This window comes from Macrotis lagotis, chromosome X, assembly GCF_037893015.1.
Source record: "Macrotis lagotis isolate mMagLag1 chromosome X, bilby.v1.9.chrom.fasta, whole genome shotgun sequence".
Classification (NCBI taxonomy): Eukaryota; Metazoa; Chordata; class Mammalia; order Peramelemorphia; family Peramelidae; genus Macrotis; species Macrotis lagotis.
In genome coordinates this window covers 425649465-425673866 of record NC_133666.1, presented here as the reverse complement: position 1 = coordinate 425673866, position 24402 = coordinate 425649465, and the positions used below count along the sequence as shown (strand labels likewise).

General features: G+C 36.1%; 1 protein-coding gene across 4 annotated transcripts in view; it reads left to right on the top strand.

Moving 5' to 3' along the window:
• LOC141497715 (lipoxygenase homology domain-containing protein 1-like) overlaps nucleotides 1-24402 on the top strand; it is a 710463-nt gene that overhangs the window by 557339 nt on the left and 128722 nt on the right. For all 4 annotated transcript variants that reach the window (XM_074200482.1, XM_074200484.1, XM_074200481.1 and 1 more), the window contains 4 exons: nucleotides 7715-7896; nucleotides 8415-8501; nucleotides 13286-13418; nucleotides 16237-16388. In XM_074200482.1, the coding sequence (XP_074056583.1) occupies nucleotides 7715-7896; nucleotides 8415-8501; nucleotides 13286-13418; nucleotides 16237-16388 (554 nt within the window). The remainder of the gene's footprint in view (nucleotides 1-7714; nucleotides 7897-8414; nucleotides 8502-13285; nucleotides 13419-16236; nucleotides 16389-24402) is intronic.

Here is a 24402-nt window from a genome sequence, read left to right as displayed (position 1 = left end):
AATGAGTCCCATAGGTTTTGGTATGCTGTTTCATTATTATCATTATCTAGGATAAAATGGTTAATTTTTTTTATGATTTGTTTTTTGGTCCACTCATTTTTTAAAATGAGGTTATTCAGTTTCCAATTTGTTCTGCATCTATATCTCCTTTGCCCACTTGCATATGATTTTATTGTATTATAATCTGAGAAATATGTATTCATTATTTCTGTCTTTCTGCAGTTGATCATTAGGTTTTTACGTCCTAGTACATGGACAATTTTTGTATAAGTTCCATGTACTGCAGAGAAAAAGTTATATTTCATTCTATCCCCATTCAGTTTCCTCCATAATTCTACTATATCTAATTTTTCTTTCTTGTTTATTTTATGATTCGATTTATCTGGATCTGAGAGTGGGAGGTTGAGGTCTTCTAGTAGAGTTTTGCTGTCTATGTCTTCCTGTAGTTCTTTCAGCTTCTCCTCTAAGAATTTGGGTGCTGTCCCACTGGGTGTATATATATTCAGTATTGAAATGACTTTATTGTCTCTGGTATCTTTTAGGAGGATAAAGTTTCCTTCCTTATCTCTTTTAATGCTATCTATTTTTGCTGCTGCTTTGTCTGAGATAAAGATTGCTATCCCTGCTTTTTTCACTTCAGCTGAAGCAAAATATATTTTGCTTCAACCTTTTACCTTCACTCTATATATCTCTCTGCTTCAAATAAGTTTCTTGTAAGCAGCATATTGCAGGATTCTGGTTTTTAATCCACTCTGCTATTTGCTTACATTTTAATGGAGAGTTCATCCCATTTACATTCAAAGTTATAATTACTAATTCTTTATTGCCCTCCGTGCTATCTTCCCTCTGTTTGCATTTTCCCCCTTCCCACCTTTTATCCATATTCCCGAGTATTTTGTTTCTGAATACTACCCCCTTCAGTGTGTTTGCCCTCCTATATCACACCCTTCCAGTTCTTTCCCCTTTCCCTTTTTCCCCTTTTCCCTTTGCTTCCTTTGGTTATTTCCCCTTTCCCCCCCCCTTCCCTTTCTCTGCCCCCCCCCTACCCTTTTCCCCTTTTAATACTTGAGAGGTTAGATGTTTTATAAGCTAACTGAGTATGTGTAGGTTGACTTTAAGCCAAGTCTGATGAGAAGATTCAGGTGTTTCTCATGTGCTCCCTTCTTCCCCTCTATTACCATCAGTTTTTTTGTACATCTTAGTGTAATGAGATTTACCCCCATTCAATCCCCTCCCTCCTCCCATCTCTATCCTTTCCCTCTTTATAAGGAGGTAGTGTTTTTTAGATCATTCTAAGTCATAGAAAATTCTGAGTGTCTGTCCCTTCTAGTTCAGTATATTCTATTGAATAGAGTCAAAATTCCTGAGAGTTATTAAAGTCTTTTTCCCAAGTGGGGTTAAAGCCAGTAACATCTCTTTAGATATCAGTCTCATGGATAGGTCATGAATGTGCATCATTTCTGGATAGGTATATTCTCTCTGTTTGAGTTACAATTCTCAAGATTTATGAGAATCTTTTTCCCCATGCTGGAATATAGCCAGTTTCAACTTACTGGATAGCATTTTTTTCCTTTTATCGCCCCCTCCCTTTTTTTCCTTTTCATGTGTCTCTTGAACTTCCTTTTTGATGTCCAAATTTTCTGTTTAGCTCTGGTCTTTTCATCAGAAATTTTTGGAATTCTTCCATTTCATTAAATGTCCATCTTTTTCCCTGGAAGAGAAGGCTCAGCTTTGTGGGAAAGTAGATTCTTGGCTGCATTCCAAGCTCCCTTGCTCTTTGAAATATCTCCTTCCAGGCCCTTTGATCCATTAGTGTTGATGTAGCCAGGTCCTGCATAATCCTTACTGTGGCTCCTTGATATTTAAATTGTTTCTTTCTGGCTGCTTGCAGGATTTTCTCTTTTATTTGATAATTCTAGAATTTGGCCACAACATTCCTTGGTGTTTTCATTTTAGGATCTTTTTCTGGTGGGGATCAATGTATGCTTTCAATAACTACTTTGCCCTCTGATTCCATGATATCAGTGCAGTTTTCCATCACTAGATCCTATATTATTAATTCCAGGCTTTTTTTTTTCTCTTCAATGTTTTCAGGAAGTCCTATACTTTTCAGGTTGCCCCTCCTCGATCTATTCTTTTTTTTTTATTGTTTTTATTTATTTTTTAATGTTTTTTTATTCTCATTTCATACAAATGTTTTTTTTAACATTAATAAAATATGCTTGTTTACAAGTAAACAAAATACCCCTCTCCCCATGAATATAGATAGACTTGCTTGGGCGAAAAGGTAAAGGGGAGAGAAAAAAATTAAAATTAAAAAAATAATAGTAATAATTGTAGGTATGGCCAGGTGGCGCAATGGACGAAGCACCAGCCCTGGAGCCACGAGCACCCGAGTCCATATCTAACCTCATAAACCCAATAATCACCCAGCCATGTGACATGCAAGCCACCCGATCCCCACTGCCCTGCAAAAACCAAAAAGGAAAAAAAAAAACCAAAATAAAATAAAATAGTAATAATAGTAGGGGTGGCTGGGTGGCAGACAGTGCATTGGTCCTTGAGCCAGGAGCACCTGGGTCCGAATCCGGCCTCAGACACCCAAAGATCATTCTGCTATGTGGCTCCAGGCAGGCCACCCAGCCCCACTGGCCCTGCACCCTCCCCCAAATAATACTAACAAAAAATGTGCTTCAGTCTTTGTTCCAACACCAACAACTCTGTCGTGAGTGGACCACATTCTTTATGATAAGTCCATCACAAAAGTTACTTCCATGTATTTCAAACGTTACCATTGCTGATCGCAACTCCCTCCTTTCTTATTTCTCTACTACCATGTACTATATTTTCTCTCTCCTTTCACTCTGACTCTGCTGTAGGGTCGCTGAGTGGCGCAGCAGACAGATCCCTGGTCCTGGGGCCAAGAAGCCCTGAGCACCCATACCACCCCTTGGGCCCAGAATCCACCTGGCCCTATGGTCCTGGGCAGGCCATCTAATCCCAGCCCCTTGCAAGAAGTAAAAAAGAAAATGTGTTATATCTGAACACTGTCCCCCCATGGTCCATCCTCTCCTCCTTTATTCACATCCCCACCCCTTCCCCCTGCTCCCCCCTCCTTCTTACTCCAGATGTCTATACCCCATTGAGAATATTTGCTGATCCTCTCCTAGCCATCTCTGATGAGAGCAAAGGTTCCCTCATTCCCCCTTGCCTCCCCCCTTCCATATCATTGCAATAGCTCATTGTAAAAAAAAAATCTTATTATATGAAATATCTTCGACTATTCCCCCTTTCCTTTTTCTTTCTCCCTTTCCATTTCCCTTTTTTTCCTATTGACTCCATTTTTACACCATATTTTATCTTCAAATTCAGCTTTCTCCTGTGCTTCAACTATAAAAGCTCCCTCTACCTGCTCTATTAACTGAGATGGTTTGTATGAATATTATCAGTATCATTTTTCTATACATGCAGTTCATCCTCATTAAGTCCCTCATATTTCCCCCCTCTCCTCCAATCTCCATGCTTCACCTGAGTCCTGTATCTGAACATCAAACCTTCTGTTCAGCTCTGGCCATTCCAAAAGAAACCTTTGAATTTCCCCTGGTTCATTGAAAGTCCATCTTTTTCCCTGGAAGAGGACACTCAGCCTTGCTGGGTAGTTCATTCTTGGCAGAATTCTAAGCTCTTTTGCCTTCTGGTATATTGTATTCCAAGCCCTACGAGCTTCCAATGTAGTTGCTGCTAAGTCCTGTGTGATCCTGACTGTAGCTCCACGATATTTGAACTGTGTCCTTCTGGATGCTTGTAATATTTTCTCTTTGACTTGGGAGTTCTGGAACTTGGCTATATCATTCCTAGGGGTTGGTTTTTTGGCATCTCTTTCTCAGGGGGATCGGTGGATTCTCTCCATTTCTATTTTGCCCTCTGCTTCTAGAATATCAGGGCAATTTTCCTGTAGTAATTCATTGAAAATGATGTCAAGGCTCTTTTTCTGATCATGACTTTCAGGTATTCCAATAATTTTTAAATTATCTTTCTTAAGTCTGTTTTCCATATCAGTTGTTTTTTCAATGAGATATTTCACATTTTCTTCTAATTTTTCATTTTTTTGGTTTTGAAGCATTGATTCCTGATTTCTGGTAAATTCATCAATCTCCCTGAATTCTATTCTTTGTCTGAAGGATTCATTCTCCTCAGAGAGTTTTCTTATCTCTTTTTCCATCTGGCCAATTTTGCTTTTTAAAGCATTCTTCTCCTCAATAACTTTTTGAACTGTTTTATCCATTTGACCTAAGCTGGTCTTTAGCATGCTATTTTCTTCAGCATTTTTTTGGATTTCCTTGACTAAGCTGCTGACTTCATTTTCATGTTTTTCCTGCATCTCTCTCCTTTCTTTTCCCAGTTTTTCTTCCAACTCCCTCATTTGATTTTCAAAGCCTTTTATGAGCTCTATCATAGCCTAAGCCCAATTTCTGTTTTTCTTGGAGTCTTTAGATGCAGGAGCTTGTGCTTCCTCATCTTCAGACTGAGTATTTTGATCCTTCTTGGGCTCATTTGCAAAATATTTCTCAATGGTCTTCCTCTTGTTTCTTTGTTTGTTCATTTTCCCAGCCTAAGCCTGTTTTTTTGGGGGTGCATCCTGAGCTTTTGTGACACTCCCACAAGGGTCTCAGTGTGTGAGGTTCTGTCCTCCCTCCTGATCTGTGAATGAACACAAGCATCCCCCTCTGCCATGGGGCCGAGGTAGGGGGGCCCTGTTGTTCTATGGGGGGGTCTACACTGGGATCAGGATCTGAATGTGGTCAGAGCCCCAGAGTTCTGTTCCAGAGGCAGAGGACAGAGCTCCGCAGTCTCTCTCTCTCTTCACTCCCCTCCCTCAGCTCAATGGGCTCATACCCTGGAGGCTCCTGCTTATGGTCTCTGCCTGCTTCTGTTTCCTGGATTTGGGCTGCTGAAAGACCAAGCTGCTGGCTGTGTGCCCTGAGGGCTGGGCTGCACATGCTTCCTCTGGCAGAGGTCCCCCTCTGTTCCCCCACTTTGTGCCGGTGCTCCCCGGGGTGCAGCTTAGGAGACTCCCCCGCTGCTGTGAGCCTCAGCTCCCAGTGCCCTGGGGCTGCCTCCGGGAGGCTGAAGTTCTTTGGCTCTGGTAGGCCACCCCTCTGGCGGGCCACCCCTCTGACCCCAGGGAGCAGAGCCTTTCTGCTCTTTTCCAGGTTACCTTGAGTAGGAGAACTGCTTCACTGGGTCCCTTTGTGGGTTCTGTCTCTCAAAAGTTTAGTTAGAGTCCTTAGTTTATGAGTTTTTATCAGAGAGCTCCTAAGACTCTATCCCTTCATGTCACCATCTTGGCTCCACCCCTCCTCGATCTATTCTTGAGGTCAGTGGTGTTTTGGATGGGATATTTGACATTTTCTTCTATTTCTTCTATTTTTTTTTTAATTTTGTTTGACTCTTGCTGTCTCATGGAGTCATTAGTTTCTGTAGACTCCATTTTTTTTGGGGGGGGGAGTTTTCTTCATTAACCTTTTGTTATTCCTTTTCCAGTTGGTCAATTCTACTTTTGAAGGAGCTTTCCATTTGACCAATTGAGCTTTTGAGAGAATTATTTTCTTTTTGCATTTGCCCAATTGAGGATCTGAGAGAATTAGTCCTCATTTTGTATTTGTCCAATTGATGATGCGAGAGATTTATCCTCATTTTGTAATTGTCCAATTGTACTTTCTAAGGTTTTGTTTTCTTGTTGCAAGGTATTAATTGTCTCTCCCAAATTTTTAAGCTTCTTCCTTATTTCTTCAAGGAAGTCTTTCTGTGCTGAAGACCAGATTGTATTGTCCTCAGAGGTTCTAGGTCTTTCTGAGTTAGGGTCTTTCCCTTCCAAGAATTTTTCTGTGGATCCACCTTCCCGCTGACCCTTCTTCATTTTACCCAAGACCTTGAGTTGGGGAGGGGCTGGTTCCCAGGGGCTTGGGATTGCTTAAGGCTTTACTCACTGAGTGCAATTTCTTTGGCTGGTCAGTAGAAGGTGTTGGTTGCTTTCTCTGGAGTGTCTGTGACCTTGATTGAGGCTTCTCGCTTTGCTTGAAGGGAGGAGTTGGAGCTATTGAATTCTTTTGCTTTAAATCAATGGTGCTTTTTACCTTGGCCTGAGGTCATTAGTCAGCTGGGCTGGTTCTTCTGCTCACACACCTGGGCCTGAGGCAGAAGTAGTTTGCATTTGTTTGTTCAGGAAGAGGTCTGAGTTGTAATGGGACTCAGAGTTCCTCAGACCAGAGGAGCCCAGGGATGGTGTCCACAGCTCTCCTGCCCTAGAACTCTACCCCCGCCCCAGCCCTGTCCACAAGCTCCCAGAGGACAGCACCTACACCAGTGCCTCTACTCCCTAGTTGACTCAAGCCCCTGCCATCTAGCCTCACCGCTCATCCAGCAGGTCCAGCTCTCAGGCCCTCAGACTCCTGGTTCCAATTCAGCTGCTAATCTTGCTGATTGGGGCTGATCCTCCCTCTGAGCCCAGACTCACTCTCCCAAGTTCAGCCAATGCTGCTGCTGGAGACAAATCCTGAGGTAGATGTTCTTTCTCCTGGTTTTTCTTTCTGGGTTTTGTGGGTCAGATTTCTTTTAAGAGGTTTGTTTCATGTGATAGGTGGGGAAAGATCAGGAGACTTGAGAACTGTGCCTGGCTTTTCTCTGCCATCTTGGCCAGAAGTTCAAGAAGGGCTTTTTCAAACAGCATAGTCCCTATTGATTTCTCCCTTCTATGAACTTCAAGGACAAATTTTTTAAGAAAGTGTAATTTTTTTCCCTTAATATAATAAGTTTTGTAAACATGCTTTTGAGTGTGTTTTACATTACTACACATATACTAGGTACTCCATAATGAATGATGAAGCTTCAAATTAGTGCATTCTATGTATTAGGCACTCTGCTAAGAATTGGGGGTGCAAGTGCAGGCCTTTAAATCAGTCCTTGCTCTCAAATCAAGTCCTTGCTCTCTTGTAAAGACAGCAAGAATAATACATAAAGGGAGATCAAAGAGACGGAAATAGGCTCATTAAGGCACAGTATGAACATGGCCTAAAAGTGATGTGGAGGTTTGATTCTGTGGAAGATGTTCACCCCATTTTTCAGAATCCAGGGTCCCAAAGTCAGAGAGTAGCTTGTGCTGAGAAGAGTATGAGAGAGAGATACATTTTTACTGAGTGGATATGATTTAGTGTTAAGCAGCTTCAAAATTGGAAATGCTTCTCTTAAATAGGATTTATGAATCTGTCTAATAAAAGTTAAATGGAATACTATGATTTTTTCCAACTTCTTTTCATTTGTTCTTCACAACAGCTGTATGCATTGTATGCAATAAGTATTATTTTTCTCATTTTATGAATGAACATACTGAGGATTTGAGAAGTTAATTATTTGTCAAAGTATTACAAGTTTCAGAGGCAGGATTTGAACCCAGAACTATAATGACTTGGAATCTAGTGCTCTTTCTACCCTGTGATACTAGTTATTATATCTAATTCTCTCTCTCTCTCTCTCTCTCTCTCTCTCTCTCTCTCTCTCTCTTTCTTCTTCTTCTTCTTCTTCTTCCTCTTCTTCTTCTTCTTTCTCCCTTTCTTTTTCTTGCTATCTTACTTCTCTCTCTTTTTTCTTTTCTCTCTTTTCTTTCTCTCTTTCTTTCACTCTCTGTCTTTCTTTCTTGTTTTTTTTTTTTTTATAGAGGTAAATGTGATCCCAGCAGTGATAAAAAACTTCCATGTTACCAGCAGAGGTCAGTGGCAAATGTGGCTCTCTGCATCCCCTCTACCAAAAAACATGCCAGATATTCAATTGATTGTATTTGGAATGAGAGGAAAATCTACTGCACAGAAAATTAAGAACTTGAAAAGTGATCCATTTTTGGTAAGTTTAAATTAATATATTAATGTTAATTATATTAATTAAATATATTAATATATTACTGGTCATTTAAATAATACTTTAATATGGACTACAATAAAAATATGGCATTTTGACTGTCTTTTAACTCTTGTAATTTGTTATGTCAATCTCACTAACTTTAAAAAACATGAAGAAATTCTATAGAGGTTTGATCAGTAAAACTTCCAGAATGCCTTTTCAGACATTAAAAGGTGAAGGAAAATGCAAAGTGCCTAAAAATTGTTTTGAGCCATTCTGCCAAATCTCAGACATTGCCATATCTTGGCTGCCTTCTTGTTAAGTCAGTCTAGCTGCTTGCAAATTTACTGCCCCCCCCCCAGGATGGAGCTTTCCAATGTGTTAGCAAGAGTGTTATAAGGAAATAGCACTGCTCATATGCTATCCTTTTTTAGAGACTTCCAGAAATATGAAAAAATTATGTTATAAAAGATTAGTGTTCATAAAATCTTTCTGTTAACTCTAGTTTTGTTATTTCACAGTTGTACATTGATGATATTGGTGACATCACAAAAGTTGCTTTTATATTACCTGACTCATGTTTGAAGAAAGGAATTAAGCTACACAAGGTAATGTTCAGTATTACGTATAATATATATATATATATATATATATTATATTATATATTACTGAAAGAAGCAAATCATTCTTTGAACCAAACCATTTTTGGAATATTAAATTCTGCAGAGCTTGGAAATAAGTCATGTTCCCAGTAAATAAACACTATTCTTCCTACTCCTTGTGAAAAATAAGAGATTATAAATCTATGAAGGTAAAGAAAGGCTTTTAGAGATCTGCATAAGTTACCTGTCTGGAAGAATATCTCTGATTCAAATTCACACTGAGGAGGGTAGAACTATAGGATCCCTGAGTGACCTTCTCTTTTTATAACTGTGAACTATGATCTTTTTTGTCTACAACCCCGAGGAGATGAGTTCTAGATGAGGAGTGTAATGTGAGAGAACATAAGAGGTTACACTGAGACCAGAATTCTTTTGACTCCCAGTAGTTTTTACTAAGAGGAGAAACAATTTCCTAAATAATCTCTGAGTATAAGAATTTTCTGATGGAGAAAAGATCAAGGATCTCAGGAGCCTGTTTAAGGCACTATTCCTATTTTGATGCTGGTGATTTCCCTTTTTTTCTGTGCTTATGATGCTGTTTGTAGAAGAAGAATTCAAAGAAACTACTTTAACCTTATACATAAGAAAATATGTCATTAACACTACTAAGCTATGAATTAAAGAGCTGAGTGACATTCTAGGCACCATTTGAAGTGGAATTTTTACCTGGTTATCATCATCTTTTTGGTTTCCCATCAGTCTCATTCCCACATTAATGTTCTGCTTTCCTTTCTTCCTCTTTTTCCATCTTGTGAGGTATATAACATTAACATTTATAGAGTGATCACAGTGTACAGGAATTTGTGCCACAGTTGTCTTTATCACTCATTTGGGACTCCATTTTTGTTTTAATATTTTTTTATATTACTCCACTCTAATATGGGAATGATTTTTCTTCCTATCTAGATTGCACATAAGCCATGCTCCTTGGCAGATAAAGCTGAAGGTTATTATACAAATAATAGGCACTAAATAAATATAATGAATGGATGAATTTTTTAACTAATAAAGATCTCATTTTCTTTTTCTTACTATACCCTATCACATCCTTCCTTTTTTATTTCTCTTTTCTGAACGAGTATTCTTTTCAATATCATGAAAATTCTGCCACAATTAATTTTTAGATAGAAGATGAATGTGAAATGAAATGAAAATGATTGACATTTCAGAAGGAAACGATGATTGCTTTTCCCTCTAATACTGGTCTTCATTAGGGAATTGTTTTTAGGTAATTTTTGTTCATGAGAAGAAAAGCTAGAATAGAAATACTAAAAAGCTTACAACAAAGGAAAACATCCTGCAAAACTGAGAATATTCCAACAGATTTTTATTTTTCAAAAATATCAATAATACTTTAAAAATGTTTTTATTTATTTTTTCAATTACATTCAAAATTAGGTTTCAACGATCATTTTATAAGATTTTGAGTTTCATATTTTTCTTCCCTTCCCTTCCATCCCACTATCCCCTGACAGAAAGCAATCTGATATAGATTATACATGTATAATTATATTAAACATATATTTGTATTAATCATATTGTGACGGGAATAAAAGCAGAAAGGAAAGGAAAAAACCAACCACGAGAAGGAAAAAAAATACATAAAACAAATTTTAAAAGTTGAAAATAGTAAGCTTTAGTCTGTATTCAGACTTCATAATTCCTTTTCTGGATGTCCTTTAGAATTGTCTTTCAATCAATGATATCTAAGCATTTGTTTTGAGAAAACCAGATTTGACCAAAGAATATTGAAATACAAATGCTTGGAACAAAAGGTTTTAAGACAAATCAAATGTGACTATAATAGGGCACAGTAATGATCCAATAGTTACATTCTGAAAAGACTGCTATTTCTTTGGAGTTCAACCTTGTTTAAAAGTCTTTGAGTGAAAAAAGAAGACAAATTCTAACTCTGGGTCTTCAAAAACAAAAGAAAAAGTTTACAGAGTAGAAAGAGGAAGCATCAGACCAAGAAAAGATTTGTTCTTTCAATTGTGATTTCACAGGTGAAGGCTTATTTATATTATAAGGATGGGAGGAAGAGCACAATCAATTATCACCCTTAATGATATAGTAATAAAAGCAAAATGAAGTAAGGAGATATCCCTTAGGGTAGAGGGAGGAATTGGATCTGAAATAAATAGTAAGAATGAAAAAGAGGCCGCATAAATATATTAACATATTTGGGGGAATCCAGTGATTTAGGTCTAGTTTGGTGGGGAAGGATGAGACCATATTTTTTCTAAGTAGTACAAACTAACACATAGTTCTATAGAAAAAGAAACAGGGAGAGGAGTAATACATACCATAATAAAAGGGTGTTGGGGGGCGACTAGGTGGTGCAGTGGATAAAGCACTGGCCCTGAAGTCAGGAGTACCTGGGTTCAAATCCAGTCTCAGACAATAATTACCTAGCTGTGTGGCCTTGGGCAAGCCACTTAGCCCCGTTTGCCTTGCAAAAAAAAAAAAAAAAAAAACCAAACTAAAAAACAAGGGTATTGGGAAAACTAGGCCCTCACTGTTCTGTCTTCCCTCTACTTTGAAAACATATTTAGCAAGAATATTGTGAGTGTTAGTTACTCAGATAACATTGAATTTAAACAGTAAAATTGATAAATATGACCAAAGATAAGGAAAAAGTAAAAGTCAATATGGTTAAAAATATAGTTAAGAAGCATGCAGGAAAATTGCATTTTATGTGTATGTATATATGTGTGTGTGTGTGTGTGTGTGTGTGTGTGTGTGTGTGTGAGCATCTAAATATATAAGGGAAAGTCTGATTGGAGACAATTTGAAATTTGAAAAGAATGGGGATTCTTATTCTATTGCATTTATATTTCTGAGTAGTTATTATTTAAACAATTTTACTGTAGTTTGAAAAAAATTGATCAGTACATAAAACTACATAAACAATTCTAGAAAGAAATTCATATAGAAGTCCAGTATTTGTAAAACTCAAGAACACATACTCATGAGAAAGCAACTCGCATTTGACAAGTAAGCATTATTGGAAAACAGTCTGGCAAAAAATAGAGTTCACAGCATTCCTTGTGAATATTCATAATGTAAAACATTGTACCATAAAACAAATTAAGAAGAATACAAAATTACATATTGCATAATTATAGGTGGAGGGCTTTATAAAGACTATAAGACAAATAATAAAAGAAATCATCAAAGCAGTCAATATTGGTTTTATTTTTTAAAAATTAGACCAGATTTTACATAAGTATAATCTATGGAGGTAGACTGGGAGATGTGATATAATTTGGAAAAATCTTGCATTAAACATTTTTAACATAATCCTTTCTGTGTAAAAGGTAATTGAAATAAATATAAGAATAAACACCTTTCCCTAGTGGACAAATGATTAAAGGATGAATAAAACAATAATCAATAGCTATCTGAAAAATTCTCAAAATCATATTAATCAGTGATAAGAATTTTAATTCAATAAACATTTATTAATTACCTGAGTAGAAGACACTGTGCTAGGTGCTGGTAATTCAAAGGTTTTTTTTTTTTTAAATAGTGAAAGAATACTAATGAATCTTAGTAACCATAAAGTATTATCATATCCCTGTTAAAGTAAGGAAGAAGTTAAAAAGATAAGGAAACTCATTGTTGGGTTATGAGGAGGAAGTTCTAAAACTATTTTATTTCAATACCCTTTTATACTCTTAAAAGTATTGAGTAGCCATAATAGTATTATCTAAGTGGATTATATATATTAATTTAGAAATCAAAACAAAATTTAAAAATAATGTTAATTAAAATAACAGTAACAAATCTATTATATGTTTTTTATTAAGGCAATGGGGGGGGTTAAGTGACTTGCCCAAGGTCACACGACTAGGTAATTATTAAGTGTCTGAGGTCATATTTGAACTCAGGTCCTCCTGACTCTGGGCCAGTGCTTTATCCACTATACCACCTAGCTCCTAAACCTAATACATATTAATAAAAATCTGGGCTGTTGAAAATGCTGCCCATATGGCCTATAATATGATTTTATGTGGCCCCTCCATGGTTTAACAAATGCTTTAGTAATCAAAGTCAAGCTACTACATAGGTTTATTGTTATTATTATTATTATTATTATTATTATTATTATTATCATCTATGATTTCAATAAAAACTTTTTAAATTAAGGTTGATATAAATAGTATGGTTTTATGAAAAATAATGAAAATTGGAATAATTTTTCAATGCAAAATTTACATGTTTTTCAAATCTCCTTAATGTTTGGCTTATAGAAGACAGTCCAGCTTTCATATCCGCTTTTTCATTTAATCTGTTGAAATACTTTGGCTGAATTTTATATGAAGAAAATTCAATCTCACACAGATATATAATTGGAAAATAGAAAAGTGTTTTAATGTGCAAATAGAATTTTAGTATTTTTATGAAAATTAATTTAACCTCAAAGAAATCTCAGGAACCTCTAGAATTCCACATACAATACTATTAGAACTGCTGGAGTATGGAACTAAAAATTTGCTAAATCAGTGTTCATGAAGGGGTGAATTGATTCAGCCATTATAGCAAATAATTTGGTATTATACAAGCAGATAAAATCAAATGTCTGTATCAACTTTTCTTAACTTTTTATTCCATATCGAAAACAGTGATAGTTTCAATGCTGTAGATATTTGAATGACCAAAATCTTTGCCCACTGAATAGAAAGGAATTAATTTATAAGACCTGAATTCTTTTCTGTTGCCCGAAGCTCCGGCTCAAAGATATGGATACGAAGGAAGAGCTGGCCTTTTATGTGGCAGATCGGTGGCTCTTTGATGAAGATGGATCAGAAAGCGTGACAGAGCTAGCGGCAGTCAGGCCAGAAAAGGAACCCCTAAGAGGTATCTCTGCTAAAATAAGAAACAACCCTCCAAATGTTTTTTTTTTTTTTGAAATGTTTCATTAGGTCATTTCACATTAAAGAGAATCTAATTTTGGAGAACTCTCTCAGTCCCAAGGAATTTTGATGTGCTTTAGTCTTACTCCAACTAATGAAATTAGGGCTAAAAATTATAACATTTAAGATGGAGAACTGGAAGAGACTTTTAAGGCAATCTTGTCCAGCCCCTTCATTTCAGAAATGGCAAAATTCAGACTAATTAAAATACATTGACTTGTCCCAAGTCACACAAATAGTGAGTATCAGAGATGGGATTTGAATCCAGGACCTTCAATCCTAAATTTCTACTGTGTCTAGTAACATGCCTATCAATTTACTCTCTTGGACAAGTAGCTTCATTTATTCATTTTATATGTGGAGGGATCTGTGTTTGGTATTTTATTCTCCATTGTGGTGGAATTATTTTAACATAAGATCTTTTAAATGGTCACTTTGTTTTATAGTTTAAATTTAAATGAAAATGGAAGAAGGATCTGAATCTGGGAAAATGCTGACACAAATAACAGTTGGTATTCATATAATATTTTAAGTTTTGCAAAGTACTTTTCAAATAATTCATTTAATCCTTGTAACAATCCTGGGATGTAGGTATAATTATTATTCCTATTTTAAGGATGAGAAAACTCAGGCAAATAAAAGTTAAATGACTTAACTAGGGTTATACATTTTAAAAAGTATCTGAGGTCAAATTTGAACTTGAGTCTTCCTGACTCCAGGCCTAGTAGTCTTTCCAGCTGTTTACCTAGCTATATCTCAAAATCTTCCATCTATATACACATGTACATTGATATATATACATATACATATATATGTATATATATATATATATATATATATATATATATATATAATGAGGGAGGGAGTGTTTATGGATGTGTTGTAGAAATGGAGAAGCTAATTTTTATGCTAATTCTGATTAATTCCATATAGATATATATTTTTGACAATATTTATCACCAAGATATGTCAAAAGGATTGGAGAAAGACCCTTAGCATCTTTTCTGCTTCACATCCATAAGGTTTAATGAAATTTGAAGGTGAAAAGTTTCATAACTCTTTTTTTCTACAGTTAATACAGTCCTTGCTGCACAAAGGAACATGTTTTACATAACAATAATGCTATCATCTAGACATCATCATAGATGGTAATTATTGCTACCACTGGTAAATGCTAATGCATATTGAAGGGGAGAGTTGAACCACTTCCCCAGACCACATTAATTGGTAGTGGCAGCAATTATCTCACTGAGAGATAAATACCCAGTGCTTCTGATTTGCAACAGTCATAGGAATCTCCCATTGTGGTTCTTTCTCTCCTTGTTCATAAAATTCCATAGTAGATGAGGAAGCACTAACTAGATTTAAAAACTATAATTAATAGAAAAAGAAGTTACTTAGATAGTAACTTTTTTCCCTCCCTCTGAATGGAAATTGGAGTATGAGCAATGGATCTAAAATGTGAAATTTGTGTAATATCTGAAAATGAGAACTCATCTATTATTCTTTCTGGCATTTCTCAAAGGAGGAAGATAAGATGGCACCTTACATCATATTTGACTGAAAGATGATATGTCTTGACTGAAAAAATTACAGATACTGTTCATTATCACTTCAAGTACAATGAGTGCAATTGATATTCAGTAAATCTAGTTCAACTCCTTAACTTTAAGGAAAAAGAGTCCCAGAGAAGTGGTGACTTGTCCAATGTCATTAAGTCAGAGAACCATATTTCAAATATAGTTCTTCTTATTCCAAATCCAGTACTTTTCAATCAATACCAAACTATCCAAGGTCTATGGTTGTAATTTCTAATATAGTATTTATAATCACCATTTATTTGAAGATTAAAACATTTTCTTTTATATAACATCACACTGATCACTGGAATCACTGGGGATACAAAGAAAAAAGTAAGCCAATCCCTGTTCTCAAGCAGTTCATATTCTTAAGGAAGGAAATAATGCGTATGGAAAGTCTCAGCTGCTATTCAGATAGAAAGTCCCCTGGGCTTAAGTGCAATGGCAAAACAAATGATAACACTTGAATGTCTTCCTGAATTTCATTTCCAATGAGTAACTCATATCATTTTCTTATACTGTCCATTTGATATTATCAAAGACTGTTAACAATAAGAACGTTTTGTTCTGGGTCTTTGATAGATGCAGTTGTGGTAACTGCAGGAGCTGTTGCCAGGCTGCATATGCACAAGGTTCCTTCACAGGATGACAAAGAGAACTATATTGGAAATATTGCCATTCCAAAGTCTCTTGGTTTCAGGATCCTTAGCTTTCTTCATCAGGATCTGAGGGGAGATGTCATTCAAGTGACTAAGTCCACCTGGCTACTTCTGTACCCCCTCAGGGACTCCACCTTCCTCTACCCTGTGAGTGGCACCTGATTGGCAATTGGTGGTGATGGCCAGTTCTTTACTCATAGAAGCTTTCTTTTCTGACGACAGCTGTGATGGCTGAGCTAAGAAGCAAACTGGTAGCCTGGGCAATGCTGCCACACCCGGGGCTCTTGGAGTTATCCATTCAATTGGGGGTAGTTGAAAAGCAGATATTATTGGAGGGCTGGGGAACACTACTATCCTCAAGTCTTAAGTCTATCTCCATAAGGGTTGGAAAAGGTGATGGTCCTTAAGGGTAAAGGAGTGGGGATTCTATCTTTTCCATAGATTGACTCACCTGTACTGTGAGTTACTTCTGACTGTGCTTTTTCATGAAATTTTCCTTTGTTTTGTTTTGCTTTGTTTACAGATGTGCTTTACTTAGTTAGTATCCACACAGGGATACAGCCAGCATCAGGAACTGATGTGGATATCTTTATCACAATATTTGGGGAAAATGGAGACTCCTGTCAAAGAAAACTCAGGCATTCAGGGTTAAATTCCAGTTTTGAAAGAGGGCAGGTACAGTATAAGCTAAAGGAAAACAACTGTATGTATATGTTTGCATATGAGTGAGTGTGTGTGTGTGTGTGTGTGTGTGTGTGTGTGTGTGTGTGTGTGTGTGTGTGTGTATCATTGGAAACCTACTTGCCTTTTAGAAAATATTTTTTAAATAAAAGAATGATCAACAGAGAAGTGACTAATTTTAAAGTCAATCTTCCAATATGCAGTAGTTGAACAATAAATATTCATTGCTGATGATAAAATTATTATGGATTTTTATCTTCATCACTGTGTATTTTGCCAATTGAGTACAACAAAAATAGTCATTAAAAATGGTGGCCTAACAATGATTCAGCTATAATTAGAAAAATCATGAATATAATGAAATCCTATGATAATTTGTGATCTATAATTTAGAATCAAGAGGGAAAATGCTATATTTTTCATGTTTTATTTTTAAAATTTCCATTTTTAACATTCATTTCCTGCCATACCCCTAGCCTTCTTACCTTCCTGTGTGAAAAATATTTTTTAAAACGATTCAGCTAAAACATCCAATGTGTCAGACAACAAATGCATTGTTTCATACTTATAGTCACATCTTTAAAAGAGAAAAGGGGGAAATACATTTCTCTTCTCTGAACCCCTCCAAATTAGGTCACTATAATTATGCAGCATATAAGTTTCCTTCTATTTGGCTTTCTCAAATTCTGTTTACTTCACATCTTGTCATTCATATATCTTACCCAGTTTTTTTGTACAATTTATAGTTATTATTTATGATGGAGTAATAATGCTCTACTATATTAATGGGCTTCAATTTGTTTAGCCATCGTGACATTAGGTACCTGTTTTTTTTATTAAAACTCTTTTTCTCCTCAAAAATAAAATTTATTGATATATTATTTTCATATTTCTATATTTTTCAATGAAGCTCCCCTTCTCTTCTCATCTTCCTACAGAATATCCCTTGTAACACATAATAAAAAGGAGGAAAAAAGTTCTATAAAACTAAACCAATATAGTAACCAAGTCTAACATTATATGTAATATCTTGTTGTCCTGCCCCTCCACTTCTGAAAAGAAGGGAAGTAGAGGAATTTTTTGGTAGTGCTTCCTTAGGATCAGGTTTGGTTAATAACTCCATAGAATCCAAATTGCTATTATTTTGTTGTCATTCTTACTTTAATCTATATTTTTATAATTACTGTTTTTCTAGTTCCACTGACTTTGCATCATTTCATATAAATCTTTTAACCTTCTTTGTATTCATCATTTCATTACATTCATGTACCTCAACCTGTTAAGTCATTCCCCAAGGAACTGGATATCTACCTTGTTTGCAGTTATTTGCAAATATGAAAAGTTTTGCTCTAAATATCTTGGTGTTTAGAGAACTTTTCTATTTTTCATTGATAAGCTTGGGACAAATATCTAACAGCATAATCTCTGAGACTAAGTGAATGGCTTTAAAATAATTTTCTTTTTGGAAATTCTAAATTCATTCCAGAAGAGTAGGATAACATTTCAATTTTACTAGTAATGTGCTCAACTTTCCATAAACCCTCCAGCACTGAACATTATTCTATCTTTGCCAACTTTTGGCTGTTGGGTAAAACTTTAGAGGATTTTTATCTGAATTTTTCTTATTCTTGATAATATTCTTGTCCTAGCCTTCATACCTATATCTGTAGAAGTTATCTCATCTAGTTTTTTGTAACCCTTTTAATAGCATGACTCATAGTATTTAGGTCATATTTACATTTTGTGTTTCCAGTCTGATTTCTAGTTTTCCTAGCAACTATGTCAAATATGGAGTTTTTCTCCTTTCTAGTTATTTTCTATGACAAAAATGAAGATTTTGGGTATATGCCTGTAATTCAAGGTCTGTGGACAAAAGTATAAAGAAATTTTAGTCCCTTTATTTCATATAATTCCAAACTTTTTTCCTTAGGTTTTTTTTTCCAAGGCAATGGGGTTAAGTGGCTTGCCCAAGGCTACATGGCTAGGTAATTATTAAGTGTCTGAGACTGGATTTGAACCCAGGTACTCCTGAGTCCAGGGCTGGTGCTTTATCCACTGCACCACCTAGCTTCCCCCAAACTATTTTTACAAAATTATTTTGCCTCAGTTTTCCAAAATAAGAAAGCAGAATGAAGCTGTAGGAAAACAAAATAAAAATGAACATGTACTAAGATGTCTTTACATTCAAGTAAATATAAGATGATAATGATGATGATGTAATTTATATAGTTTTTAAAGGCTTGAAAAATGTTTTAGACATTTAACTCATTTAACCCTCACACTAATTTTGTAAGGTAGGAGATTTTATTATCATCATCATTTTACAAATGAACAAACTGAACTTCAGGCAGGTTAAATGACTTGATCAAGGTCATAATAGCTAATAAGTGCTTCAGAACTTCTGCCTTATTGATTCCAAGTTACTGTTGCCTATCCATTGTGCCATCTCAAGATGATAAGAAAGAAAAAAACCACTAAAATGTGTAAATCCTACACTGGATTTTACTCAATTTAACCTGAGATATCCATCAGCATCTTTCCTTCCTTCATTATTCTTTTGTTCATTTTGGTTCCCATGTTTCTAGCTCTGTCTCTCCTTTTCTGTTTCTCAAAAACTAATGGGGGGGGGCAGAAACAAGATGGCAACAGGAGAAAAACCTCTGCTAGATGTTCTCTCCATAATGTTTCAAAAATCTTAAAATTATGACTCTAATTAAATTGTTTGAGAGACAGAACTCACAGAAAGATCCAGTGAGGCAATTCTCCAGACCAAGGTAACCTGGATAATAGTGGGAAAACTCTGCTCCGGGGGTTAGAGTGGTGGCCCCATCAGAGTGAAGGAACTTCAGCCTCCAGCCAAGAGCCCCAGGGCACCTGGGAGTCACAGCTCCCACAGCAGAAGTAGCTTCCTGACCTGCACCCCAGGGAGTACCAGACACAAGTTGGAGGATCAGCAAGGGGACCTCTGCGAGGGGCATCCGGAAGCCCAGGCCCTCAGGACACTCAGCACATGGCATCCCAGATCCAGGAAACAGAAGCAGATGTGGAGCCAGTAAACAGGAGCCTCCAGGCAACTGAACCCTGAGTGCTCAGCCCACTGAAAGTAGGAGAGGGAGACTTCAAAGGTCTGTCCTCTGTACCTGGAACAGGACTCAGGGACTCTGACCACATTCAGATCCTGATCACAGTCTAGGCCCCCCATAGAACAGGGCCTCATGGGGTATGCTTGTGGTCATTCACAGATCAGGTCAGAGCTTTACACATTGAGATCCTTGGTGGGGGGTCCCAATAATACTCAAAAACTCAGGAAGCACCCCAAAACTAGGCACAGGCTGGGGAAATGAGTAAATAGAGAAAACAGACGAACACCATTGAGGAATACTTTGTGATCCCAAGAAGGATCAAAATACTCAATCTGAAGATGAGGAAGTACAAACTACTACATCTAAAAACTCCAAGTAAAATGGAAGTTGGGCTTAGTCTACGATAGAGCTCAAAAACAATTCTGAAAATCAAGTAAGGGAGATAGAAGAAAAATTGAGAAAAGAAATGAGAGAGATGCAGGGAAAACATGAAAAAGAAGTCAGCAGCTTAGTCAAGGAGATGCAAAAAAATGCTGAAGAAAATAGCATGTTAAAAACCAGCTTAGGTCAAATAGATTATTAAGTTATTGAGGAGAAGAATGCTTTAAGAAAGTAGAATTGGCAAGATGGAAAAGGAGATAAGAAAGCTCTCTGATGAAAACAAACCCTTCAGATGTAGAATGGAGCTAAAGGAAGCTGATGACTTTACAAGAAGTCAAGACACAATGCTTCAACACCAAAAGAATGATAAATAGAAGAAAATGTGAAACATCTCATTGAAAAAACAACTGATCTGGAAAATAGATTCAGGAAATAATTTTTAAAATTATTGGGATACCTGAAAGTCATGATCAGGAAAAGAGCCTTGACCTCATTTGTAAAGAATTCCTACAGGAAAATTGCCCTGATATCCTAGAAGCAGAGGGCAAAATAGAAATTGAGAGAATCCACCAATCTCCACCAGAAAGAGATCCAAAAACAAAAACAACCCCTGGGACTATTATAGCCAAGTTCCAGAACTACAAAGTCAAAAAGAAAATATTACAAACATCCAGAAGAACACAATTCAAATACTGTGGAGCTGTAGTCAGGATCACACAGGACTCAGCAGCAACCACATTAAGGGCTCATAGGGCTAGGAATATAATATTCTGGAAGGCAAAAGAGCTTGGAATGCAATCGAGAATCAACTACCCAGGAAAACTGAACATCCTCTTCCAAGGGAAAAGATGAACTTTCAGTGAACCAGGGGAATTTCAAATGTTCTTGTTAAAATGACCAGAGCTGAGCAGAAAGTTTGACCTTCAAATTCAGGACTCAGGTGAAGCATAGAGAGTGGAGGAGAAGGGTAAAATATGAGGGACTTAATGATAATGAAATGCATGTATTCATAGAAAAATGATACTGATAATATTTAAATAAAACTTCTCATTTAATAGTGTAGGCAGAAGGAGCTTTTATAGATGAAGCACAGGAGAAAGTTGAATTTGAAGATATAATGTAAAAATGGAGTCAATGGCTAAAAGGGAAATGTACTGGGAGTAAGAGAAAGGAGAGGTGGAATAGGTTAAGATATGTCATATAAAAGACACACACATATATGCATACACATATATATATATATATATATAGCAATGAGCTATTGCAATGATATGGAAGGGGAGAAGGCCAGGGGGAATAAGGGAATGTTCACTCTCATCAGAAATGGCTCAGATAGGAAACAACATGCACACTCAATAGGGTATAGACATCTAGAGTAAAAAGGAGAGAAGGGGGAAGGGGGAAGGGGGAGGATGTGGGTGATACAGGAGAGGGTAGATTGTAGGAGAAAATAGTCAGATATAACACATTTTCTTTTTTACTTCTTGCAAGGGGTTGGGATTGGGTGGTCTGTCTGGGACCACGGGGCCAGATGGTTGCTAGATCTCAGGGGTGGTATGTGGGCCCGGGGCCTCTTGGCCATAGGGCCAGTGATCAGTCTGCTGTGCCACTCAGCTACCCTACAGCACATTTTAGATGAGGGGTAGAGTGAAAGGAGAGAGAAAATATAATGTATGGTAGTGGGGAAGCATGGATGAAGGGAATCACAATCAACAACTGCAACAGAGGAAAAATATGGAAGTAACTTTTGTGATGGACTTATCATAAAGCATGTGATTCACCCTAGATAGAACTGATGGTATCAGAACACAGACTTAAACACATTTTTATTCTCTTTCTTTTACTTTATTTCTCATGAGAGTCTATATTTTTTTTGAGGGGAGGGGTTATTATGTTTACTCTTTTTTTTTTTTTTTTGGATTTTCCAAGGCAATGGGGTTAAGTAGTTTGCCCAAGGCCACATGGCTAGGTAATTATTAAGTGTCTGAGACCAGATTTGAACTCAGGTACTCCTGACTCCAAGGCCAGTACTCTATCCACTGCCCCACCTAGCCGCCCCTATGTTTACTCTTAAACAAAAATATTTTAGTAATGTATTAATAAACATCATTTGTACAAAAATAAAAAATACATTTTAAAAAATTTTTAAAAATTCATAGGGATAGAACCTGTCATTTATTTTTCAATTTAGGGAACTCCTTGATGAGGAAATTGACTCTGCCAATACAGATTGGCACTTTCTCTCTAATTTATGATTTTAAAGATCACTGAGAGGTCAAGGAACTTGCCAGAATCACATAGTCTGTATGTCAGAAGTGAGACTTAACCCAGATCATTATCTACAATGTCATTCTTCTTCCTCAAACATATATATTTTTTAAATACATAGTACTGTGTAAACATACCTGGTTCTACTCACTTCATTTTTCATTTCAGAGAGACCTGGTATCAACCAGCTTATTATTTCTTATGTCACAGTAATATTCCATCACATTCATATATCACAGCATATTTAGCCATACCTTAATTTATTATTGTTCCTTTTTTTAAAAATTGCTAGTATCTCTTAGACAATCTGTGATCTTTTTAAAAGAAAAAAAGCATTGTAGAAGAAATATGTGGAATAAAGATTGCTTCCTAGAACTTTAGCTCTATTTGATTATAAATTGACCAAAATGTCAAATATAGAAAATTAATAGAGTACCTGTGTATGACCTGGGACAAATGACATCTCTATTAAAAACCTCAGTTTTCCCCTCTATAACAAATGCTATTTGAATTTTTTTTAAATTTCCTACCTTACATGGTTGTTCTGAAGTAAATGCTCTGTAAATCTGAAATTTTTAAAATATGAATTGTAATTGTTTCTATTGTAGTATATGGTGCTACTGTCTAGAATTTTACACATACTACCAGGGAGATAGGTCAAATATCTACTTGAAGTACCTTATGGAATTCCAAATACAGAGAAACCAAAGAAAATCCATGCAGCACAATCTGTTAATCTGTTTCCTTGGCTATAGAGTTTGCAAGTGTGTTAGTATGTACAAATCTCATACATACAATAGGAAAAATTACATAGATTCCTTTATTCTTTTTTTTCCTTCTCCTCACTTATTCATCCCACTTATTACCTTGGAAAATTTTAGAAGGTATCCACAGGCTACTACACGAGGTTCATGAATTTTCAGGGGCAGTTCATTCAATATTTAACTTTTGAGTCTCTGGTCTGAACCTGATCTTCATGGAAAACCATTCTAAAATATCTATTATGTTTATTCTGGACTAGCATCTACACCTGAAATAATCATATAAGCAAGATTAAAACACAAAACTAGTTTTTATGTATGACAGAGAGCAAAGGAGAACCAAAAAGAAAGAAAGAAAGAAAGCAAAGAGAACAGTCAATGCGAAAAATCTGATCATTGTATAGGAAACACAGTAGCCCATAGTTTTCTGACTACAGGGGAAAGGAAAAGCTTGCTATTTAAGACTCAGGAGAGAGGCCAGCTTATCAGTACCTTCTCTTTTTTTCCCTTTAACCTTGGGGAACAGGGAACATCTCTGAGGGAAGTGTCACATTCACACTGGACTCAGTTCACTGCACAAGGGCCACAGGAGTCTATGGAATTGGTGGTCTTTCTATAGTCAAGGTTGGAGGGAGAAGATAAAGTTGGGGGTTTGGACACTATAACCCCACAATATGATCTGATTCTAAAAAAAGAATATAACTGCTCCTCTCATTCTCTGCATTTCTCCTTCTTTCTTCTACCTTTGTTCTCAAAATGCTCTGTGAATCAAATCAAGTAACTTACACACACAAATTTCTAGAATTTTTCTCCAGAGCATATAGTGATATCATTTTGGTATTGTTGTGCTTTACAAGGCAGGGATAAAGTACTTCAGCACTGAAATATTGTCCATAAAATTCTGGAATTGAAAGGATATCACAGGTCATTTAGTCCAACTCATAACAATTCTGAAATCTGTCAACCATATGTTTAATACAACATTAACCTTCACCTTGAAGGCATCCATTCACTGGGAACTCATTACCTCAGGAGTAATTCAATACATTTTTGGGACTTTAATTTTAAGATTTATAATTTGTACTTAAAGATAGTTGAAATATAATTTCTACAAAATTGTTCTTAGTTCTCCCCTTGGGTCAAGTAAAATAAATGTAATTCCTCTTGTTCATTAGACCCCTTAAAATATTTGAAAACAACTACTGTTTCCACCAAAATATTCTCTTATTTGGGCCAGAATACCATTTGATCAATCCTTGTATGACCTGGATATGTAATGCTCTTATCAATCTGGTTGCCCTCTGGAGTACATCTTGTTTGTCAGTGTATTTCTTAAAATGTTATCTTTAAAATGTTGTCCACATTCCAAGTGTGAGCTTATTAGGATAGAACATTTTTTACTTTAATCAATAAAATTCTGTTAATTTTTTTTTTAACACCAGGGCCTAATGTTTAGGGTTTAAGTCTTGTCCCCTTCAAAATCTTCTTATTGTCCTAATTTTTCCCATACTGTAT